The sequence below is a fragment of the Cariama cristata genome, unplaced genomic scaffold (genome assembly GCF_000690535.1).
Source record: "Cariama cristata isolate BGI_N322 unplaced genomic scaffold, ASM69053v1 scaffold4834, whole genome shotgun sequence".
Taxonomy (NCBI): Eukaryota; Metazoa; Chordata; class Aves; order Cariamiformes; family Cariamidae; genus Cariama; species Cariama cristata.
In genome coordinates this window covers 176-9,810 of record NW_009612212.1, presented here as the reverse complement: position 1 = coordinate 9,810, position 9,635 = coordinate 176, and the positions used below count along the sequence as shown (strand labels likewise).

General features: G+C 37.0%; 1 protein-coding gene across 1 annotated transcript; it reads left to right on the top strand.

Annotated features, from left to right (window-relative positions):
* Nucleotides 1–247: 247 nt before the first annotated feature.
* LOC104160404 (alpha-methylacyl-CoA racemase-like) lies at nt 248–8,337 on the top strand (the record flags this gene model as incomplete). The annotated part of the gene is made up of 3 exons (XM_009698517.1): nt 248–391; nt 2,914–3,074; nt 8,151–8,337. Coding segments are annotated over 3 exons (492 nt in total), but the record flags the coding sequence as incomplete, so codon positions are not given.
* Between the last annotated feature and the right edge of the window lie 1,298 nt (nt 8,338–9,635).

Here is a 9,635-nt window from a genome sequence, read left to right as displayed (position 1 = left end):
TGAAAAAAAGGAAGGACTCTAAAACTTAATTTCTGCTTAATTGGCTGGTATTCAAAATGTGTGCTGTATGTTGGTAATATATAACATTCTGGCTTTCACATTGAAATACGGATACTGAAATTGGATGTATTACTTCATAAATTGCAATTCAGTTCTGTTGTTGTATAATTTAACGTTGAACCATGTATATTTTGAGTCTTACTAAAAATAAATGTGAATTAGGATTCTGTGCCTGTGTCTTTTTAAGGTGTCATGGAGAAGCTTGGGCTTGGTCCAGACGTCCTTCTACAGGAGAATCCCAGACTCATCTATGCTAGACTTACTGGGTTTGGCCAGACAGGAAAATACGCCAAGTCTGCAGGTCATGACATCAATTATTTGGCTTTGTCAGGTAGGCTGTAAAATTTCCTGTCAAATAAGGTTTTCCCCCCTTAAATCAAGACTCAGGAATTTATTGAAAGGTTATTTGCAGATGGCTCAAATTACCTGAAGTGCAGTCTGATGAAACAGCTGAGCAGATTTGAAGCATCTCTGTCAGTGAAAGGAGGGTTTCTTTCTCTTTCAGTGTACTTCTCTCTGCTCCTTTCTCTCCAGTCAGCTCTGGTGCTTGCTTAACCCCCTCTGTAAGCTCCCTCACAAGTGAAAAACTGGCCAGCAAAAATATGGATGTTTTTCTGCCAGGTTATTGAGGTGAAGCAGTTCATTAAGGGATCCAGCAAACATCAGAAGTCAGCACAAGAAAGGCGGAAACATGGGCTGGATGGGCTTCGTTTTGGCAGCAGCAGTGAGCCGTTAGGCTGGATCAGCATGTCTTCTCAGGCTATTTTCTTTCCTTTGTGCTATAAAGTTTTTCTCTTTGAAGAGAGGACTGAAGTTTTTATGCATTTTTGTCTTTCTTCACGGCCTTTCTTCTAGAAAATCTGTATGCTCAGGATCCTGAAAGGGCTGTGGATTATTTTGTGTGTTTGTGAGCAGCTTTTTTTGAGAGAAGAAAAACTAGGAAGCCTAAGCCATGTGAGCTCTTGTGCTTTTCTGCTGTAAATATCTCTCCATTGATACCAACCAAAACGAAAGTGGGCTTAAAATAAAGTGGCAATGCTATGTTTCCTTAAGGTGTTGTAGACAGTATGCTGGTTTTAAGTGTCATGATTCCATAAGTATGCAGCACAAACAATAACAAAATTACCCACCTCTGGTGATAGCAATCATTGTGTCATGCACGGCTGCACCTCCTGCTGTTCACACTGCTTCTGTCTCTGCTGCTTCTCCGAGTCTGTGAAGGAGGAGAGGAAGTGGCCCAAAACTTCTTGGCTTTCTACTGGGTAAAGCATTTCTATTGCCCTCAGCAGAGGGCAGGAGCAGAGGCACAGCAAATGTGGTGATCTGGTATCACCTACTATGGGGAGTCGTTGTGTTGTGGAATTAGGTTTCTTCAGGAATGAGTTCAGTCTTGTCTCATTATCTAAGATTGTCAGAGAATAAAAGAGAGTAAAGAAAGGATGTCTTGTTTGCAACACTTTGACTTCATGTCCAGATGATTTCAAAGTGTGATGTTTTTATTTGTCGTTAGTGTAGGTTCAGTACAGAAACAGTATAGTCCATCACTAGCTTAGATTGTAGTACTTTCTGTTTACAAAAAGGAATGGTTTTTTCCTCTGGAGCTGATTTAATTGGTAGTAGTTTAAGTTTTTTTGCCTGTTTAAAGGAGATAGGACAAGGTATTTGGGAGGTATCATTCCTCAAAAATGGGATCTCATATCCTGAGTATTTTCCTGATGAACTTTGGCTTTCTTTAACTAAAAGATGGCTTGCATTAGAAACTCCAGATATAAGTTAATATGTTAGCCTGTTGGTGCATGTGACAACCTTTAGACTGTTAAAAGTGAGGTTTTAGTCAGTGACAGGGCTTTCTGCTTGCATTAAAGGCTTTGGAAACTTTTTTATGATGTGCATCAGTTGCTTGCACTTAGGAAGTGCATTAGACCACTAACTAACTAAATAGCGTATCATAATCATGCAGTTCTCAGGAAAGTTTGACCGTGTATACTCAATTCTCAGACCTTAGGCTACAGGCATAGGAGAGATAGATCATACTGCGGAGTTTCTTTCTTGCCCAAAGGGAATTGCTAGAAGGGAGCTACGAAGAGTAAGGTGACAGTAAAGAGGTTGTTCAGGATGGCAGAAAAATGCTTACAGATTGAAAGCTCCATCTGAAGTAAACTGGCTTAGCCTGTACTTTATTACCTTTCATTTCTGCATAATTGCTGGCATAAACAGAGGCTCCCTGTGTTTGTTGCATGCAATCAGAGGTAACCTGTCTATGTTATACACCTGTTATTCTTATATGCAACCTTTTTTTTTCTAAAGGTAGTTGAAGAGGGAGGATAGGACTGAAGTGCAGTTGGTGTGAAATCCTTTGTTATGATTATTAATTCACGGGTTATTGCCCAGAAGACTGTACATGTACATTTTTACTTTAAAAGATTAGAAGAAGAACAACTTTACAAAGTTGCTTTGGGACGTGTTCATAATGCCTGTTGAATTCTTGTGGGGGAGGTTCTGTACATGTACAAAATACTAATATAGAATTAATGCACACAAGTTTTCTTTGGATGAAATTTTGTCCTTATGTAGCCAGATTATCAATGGTTTGTTTGTGAGACTTTATTAATCTCTTTAGTTAAATGCATCTTCACTAGTATGATTTTATATATTCTATTCTTTTGTGAATTAAAGAGAAACTATTTGCTAAGACACAGCTGAGTAGAGACAGCAAACTGTTGGTAGAAGTTTGCTTTATCCCTTGTTTACTTGCATAGATTGGAAAGAATGAAACTTTAATTGTAGAAATGTAGAAATGAATGTTTATAATTAATTTTATACTTATGCTTGCTTTGTTGGCTCTGCTGTCAGGTGTGCTGTCAAAGCTGGGTAGAAAAGATGAAAATCCTTATGCTCCCATAAATCTTCTGGCTGATTTTGCTGGTGGAGGTGTCATGTGCGCAATGGGCATTGTTACAGCCCTTTATGAACGTACCAGATCTGGCAAAGGGCAGATCATTGATGCAAGTATGGTAAGTTTGGTCTCAAGGAAGGTGGGGTTTCTTAAGTTTGTTTGTTTGGATTTTTTCCTACTCAAAGTCTGTAAAAGGGAGGAAATTGGAGCTATTCGTAAAGTTTAAGATTGAGAACTTGGGAAAGTGAAAGTAAGTAATCTCATAAAATGGCTATTCCTTCTCGTGCCAGCAGTTTTCACATATCACTGTCGCCGTAACATCCTTATGACTTGGAACACATACTGTGGCTTTTCCCCTGTGCCATTCCCTAACTTTCCTTTTACCCGTCTGCCTTCTTCACAAAGTATTAGCTGTATGTATTTGATGAGTAAGTTTTGTGTATGGAAATAGGGTGTATAATAAACAATTAACGTCGTGCAAAACAGCAAAAACTATGATCCTGATGAAGAATTGCATTAACTTTATCCAAGATATGTCTGCTTATGAATTTGTAACAGATCATGTCTTATTAGAAGCACTGTTCCCTCAAATAATTACACTGCCATGGATTATTGCCAAGAAGTCAATTTCAAACACTTTATGTTAATGTGGCGTAAAATAAATGAAAGGCTAAACTAGCTTCATAATGAATACTATGGGGTTTTTCACTACAAGGCCACCCACTTACACACAGAGGAAAAACATGTGTTTACATTTATCCCTGAAACCTGTATTATCTGCAAGTGTTTTTTCTCTGTCTCTCTTTTTTCTGTTTTTCTTTTTAAAAAAGTGTTGCAATCAAAATTTGACCTCCCTTTGAGGTGTTGTACAGTGAAGGCTATGATTTGGACTTAAATATAAATTAAAAAAAAATACATTAACTGAAGAAAATCCCTTTGTTGAAGAGGTCTTGAAGATAGGAGAATTCACTATCTCGACTTGAGTAAGTTTTTACAAATTCATATGACATTCTTAGAAGCAGGCCACAGCTTTATGGTCTAGATGAAAATTCTATGGGATCAGTGCAAAACTGGTCTAATTTTTTTACCCCAACAATAGTTATTAGTAGTTCATTGTCAAAGTAAGAGACTTATCAACTGGAGTTCTACATGTCTGTTGGGTTTTTTTTCAGTGTTTTCTCCAATAAGCTGAATGATGGATAAGCGATTGTATTTAGTAATTTACAAATAATACGCATGTGGGAAGAACTGCAAGTATGTTGAATGCTTGGATTAGAATTGAAAATGACCTTTTCAAATTGGAGAAATGACCTGAAAAAAATTGGCTGAAATTCATGGAGACCGCTGCTCTGTAGTTCTCTTAGGCAGAAATAATTTGCTGCACAAATGTAGTATGAGAACAATTGGCTAAAGTACAGTCCTGGGGGTTTGTAGTAGTCACAAGCTGAACATGAGTCAACAGTATCATGCTGTTGTAAAACACACAGATACTGTATTAGGATGTATAAAGAGGAAATAGAGCCAGCAAAGTTTCTGAAGTAATTCTTCTAATCTATTCAACATTTATAAGGCCTCAGGAAAATCCTGTTTGTGACGCTGGCCATCATCTTTCAAAAAAAATTACCAATTTGAGAAAGTATGAGAAACACAACAAAAGTGATGCGAGTCTAACAATATGACCTACAAAGCAAAATTGAAGGAGTTTTTGTATTTGTGAAGCAAAAACTGTGGAGAATTGTGAAAAGTCTTCAAATATTTTAAAAAATATTTCTTGTAGTTTGGAGTATTACCTTATTTTCATTATTGGAACTTTAAGTCATTAAAATAATAACGTTACGAGAAGAATCAAAGTCCGCTAATGTCCTAATGATATCTGTGGCTCACTGGGAATGGAATGTGTTGTGGTTTTATGTGGGGTTTTTTTAAGCCCTCAAAACTCTTCTCTTTCAATTTTTTCTTGTCTCATTGTAATTGTGGAATTTACAGTTCGTTGCTGATGTTCCTGGTGTCCTGTGAAGTGGATGGAATATTGTCCAGTATCATGGGGTGTACTTTACCTAGCATTTGGTTATGTTCCTTTCACTTGAACAGACTTCCAGTGAGATAGTTGATGAAAAACATAACATGCATCATCAACAGCAAACACAGTTAAATAGACTGGGTTGATGAGCCTGGTTTTATATCTGAGTTTGTTTCACGGAAGTAGATATTTTTAAAATCACAGTACCACAGCATTTCAGCTGTCATTTCATTTTAACATTCTTTTTTATTTAATAGGCCTGTTACTTAAGTTGTTGTATGGTTTAGATATTCTGAATATGTTAACGACTCTGACACATGGTGGGATTTTCTGTGGTAGAAGAGGGAAAATGAATTTCTTTTTAGCAGCTTTGTGTCCTTAGAATCACTTACTAAGTTTTCATCTTACTTCATGGCTTGTTTTACTGACCACTTGGTTTGTTTTTTCCTTTTATTGCAATGTCTATTTTTCTGAAGTAATCTAAACAAATTAATTATTTCTTGACTTTGAGGTTAATAGTTCTAAATTGAGATCTGAATTTTTGTGATAGAAGAATTTGTTGTTTATCTTTTATTTCTAATTACTGTGCTGAAAGCTGAAAAATGGCTTGGGAGCATTGCTATGGTCAGTAATACACACATGAGGAGCTCCTCTAGTTAGTGAAACTAAACGGATAGAAAAAGAGGGTAGAGAGGATCAGGCCAAGGGGCTAGATTTGCATCACCTGTTCGCAGTGTCCAGTGCTATGGTTGTGCTCTGTAAAAAGTAGACACTGGGTCCTACATTTCAGCTGTCCGCCTCAAAAGAATTAAATGCCTGGTCTGAACTGATTCATGATAGTTGCTCTCTCTTCTCATTGACTGTATGGGGATCACAGCTATCTTACAGCGAGCATGATAGTTCCCATGTGCTGAGTAGGATGTGGAGTGGACACCACAATATGATACAGTAAGCCCAATTGTACATCTGCACTCTTGCACCACACTGGAACAGAAGCATGTGAGTCAGGGCCACACTTTAGGTTCCCTCCAAATTCAGACCTAGAGGCTTCTGCTGATGGTAGGCATCTGACCAAGCATGACTCACTCTTTGTGAAAAGACAGCCACAGGAGAGGATGGTTGGTGGTAATGATCACTTGCATAATAGTCTCATGGCAAGAGCATTTAGCTGGCCAACAGAAGACTGGGATTCCAGGTTTTTCTCAGCCTGGAGGTATTCAAAACCAAAAGTCCCACATCCTAGAGGCATTCATCAGTCACGAGGATAAAGATTAGGTTGGTGTGGATTCATGCTCGGTTTTGTTTGAACTGTCACTCTGCAGGAGGAACAGAAGACTTGTGGAGCAGACAGGTCACCCAGTGGCGTGGTGCCTCTGGATTCTTGTCCCTGCTCCAGAGACTGCTGATAATTTTAGCATGAGGGAACCATTAAATGAAACACTTAACTGTGACTGTAATCATGCTGCAATTAAGCTTAAGTGGAGTCTCTCTATGTTATCCTTTTCATGTTTTAAAGAAAGTGACCACATTAGTGTGTGTGTGGTGTTATTTGAGCATACCTTTAGAGGTTTGGTAAAGATGTTAGACACCTTTTTACTTGTCCCTGAATTGCAGTGGGCCTCAGGCAGAAGCTAGTGGTCCAGTTGCCCAGCCAGCGATATTTCAAGTCCTTATACCAGTCCAAACCAGATGTGCTATTTTATTTTAAGTGTTTCCAGGGTAAGCAGCAGCGTGTGTAGGTATTGTAAGTAGCTCCATCAGCACCAAAATCTAATTTGCAGTTAGAGCTTATTCTGATATTATCCCCATCTTTTATTATCCTTACTTCCAAATTTTTTTTCTATTTTTTTGTTAATATGAGCAGTGCAAGATCAGTTAGTTAGTAAAGCAAACACTATTTTGATAGCCTTGCAATTATTTTGCAAACATATAGATGAAGGTATACAGTATTTTCTCATATGGAAGCATTTTAATTGACTTTAACATAGGACAAGTAGGGCAGAAGTATTCCTGTTCTTGTGTCAGATACTTGAGAAAGAAGCCAAGTAATACACATTAGATGAAGAAGCCTTCATGACTGTGAACTTCAGATTTACATGTTTTAAATTCTTCCTTAGAAAGGTAGAAAGTAATAGATCTTTCCACATGAAAATTCAGTAGTTTTTTATTTTGGTACAATCTCTGTGCTTTTCTCTATAGACAATATTGGGTTAATTTTACACAGCTGAAGATGCATGAATGAAAATGATACAGCTTAGGTTTCTCTCTGTTCCACTGGAATGTTTCTCGCCATATACTCTTACTGCTTCATCTTCTCTTACAGTTTTTCTCATGCAGTTGGAAGAAAATGGATTCTGCTGGTGAGCAAAACTGTAGGATGTGATTTTGCTTGGGAAAACTGGTACAAGCTTGATAATTGTGGAAAGGCTGAACAAACTGAATTTTCATCTGGTTGTATTCCACATAACCAAAATTTTAAGGAGCAAGTTGAAACAGGATTAATCATGTTTTCCAGTGCTGTATTCATCAGGCGCTTGACTAGAGATTACCTTGCTGTGTCTGCCAGTGATGACAATCAGAGAATAATCTTTGTTTTAATTAGTGATGGAGATGAGCGTGCCAGTTCCCATGGTATAAGAGAGCTTTAACCTTTGATTTCCTTCCAGTTTTCTTCTAAAAATAGCAGTCTTATTATAATCAGTAAATTCAAAGAAGTTAATGTTGAGAAAAATTTGATACTTACAGGACTGGTATAGGCATCTTGATTTCCAGAGGTTTAGAAGGCTTGACAGCTGTCACATACTTAATGTTCTATAAAACCAAGAAGCTTGTCCCATCGCCTAAAATTACTTACATTCTCTTTGTGAACTCCTAATGATTATAAACTTGCTAAACAAGGAAACTTTGTGTGTTGAAAGTGTCTTACCCATCTGAAGCTGCTTTATTACATTTATGCTCTCTCTTATTCTCTAATTCTAGATGACTTCACATATGCAATATAAACAATAATTGAAAATTTTAAGAAACTAAACTGCTTACCAGAAATTTTGTCATTAAAAATCTTAACGAAGGACAGAACTGGTAGTATTTTTTTACTGTTTGGTTTTATGCAGAATTACGGTAACATGCCAACTAATTTACTGAAGCTGTTACTTTTTCCTGTAAATCTTCAAGGTAGAAGGAGTAGCATACCTAAGTTCTTTCCTGTGGAAATCACAAAATTTGGGACTTTGGAACAGACCTCGAGGTGAGAACCTGCTAGATAGCGGTGCGCCTTTTTATGAAACCTACAAGACTTCCGATGGAAAATTCATGGCTGTTGGTGCCATTGAGCCTCAATTCTATGAGCAGTTAATAAAGGGTAAGTCACTTGGAGCAGTTGTTTCACATCAACAAAGTATGATTGAATGAATTCTTTAATACCTGATTTTGGTTCATGACATCAGTTATGTTTATTTCTTTGTGAAAGCCAAACACTTCTTGAAACTAATTGGCTAGTAGTGTAGCAGTTTAGTTGACTTTCTTCTTCTAGCAATTGATTTATTTCTTTTTCATCCCTTCTTCGCCTCACCCTCAGAAACTACATTTAAATTACAGGTTTTCTTCTGGAGTTATGGTAATGGTGGTCTGTGATGTGGCTGGAGCATTAAACAACTATTTTTAGTAATCAGTTTTTTCAAGGGATTGTGAATATACTTTAAAAAGGAGATCTAATTCTTTGGTATTGTAAATAAAATTTCAAGCAATTTCAGTTTTTTGTGCTAAAATATTTTTAAAAAGAAACTATTTAAATTGTTTCAGAAAGGAATGTTCATTGGAAATAGTTTATAGTATTTCTTGATAGAATGGAATTTTTCTAGAAGCAAGGTAGGCTTTATAAATTAATTTCCACCACAGAATTTCAGAGTGCTTTTAGTGTCCAGCTATGGATATAATTTTTATATTTGACTGAAGACTCTTCAAATATGACTATAAAATATGATTTGTCTGTTTGTGAAATTAGAATGGGTCATGTAAAATAATTGTGTGAAGTTAAAACAGAAGTTTGTCGGTGCCTCTTTACCTTTGAACTGTTTGTGTGCTTCAAGCTTTTGATCAGATATGCTCTTAGCTTCTTACTGGTTATTTAATTTAAAAATAATTTCTTCTGTTGTGCTCCTTTGGTAGACTGCTATGCTTTCCATATGACATATATGAAAATACAACAATTTCGCAACAGAATTTGGTATTTATTATCTTTCCATTACTCTGAATATCAAGGATATAAGAAGTTCTTAATCTAATTTTAGTTTTGCTTAATGAGTAGAAGGAATACCAACAAAAGATATATGTGAGCTGGATGTACCCAGTGCTGTGCGAACCACTTTTGTACGTGCATGACTTACATGTGGTAAATTTTTGTTGAGTGAAGGTGTCAGTGGAGTAGCTCCTTATTTTTGCTTAGTCTCTTGCCATTGATTATTCTTTGAATTGTGGCATGGGTACCTGTACTGGTTTTGGCTGGGATAAATTTCTTTGTAGTAGCTTGTATGGGGCTATGTTTTGGATTTGTGCTGGAAACGGCGTTGATAATTCAGGGTTGTTTTAGTTACTGCTGAGCAGGGCTTACACAGAGTCAAAGCCTTTTCTGCTCCTCACCCCACTCCACCAGCAAGTAGG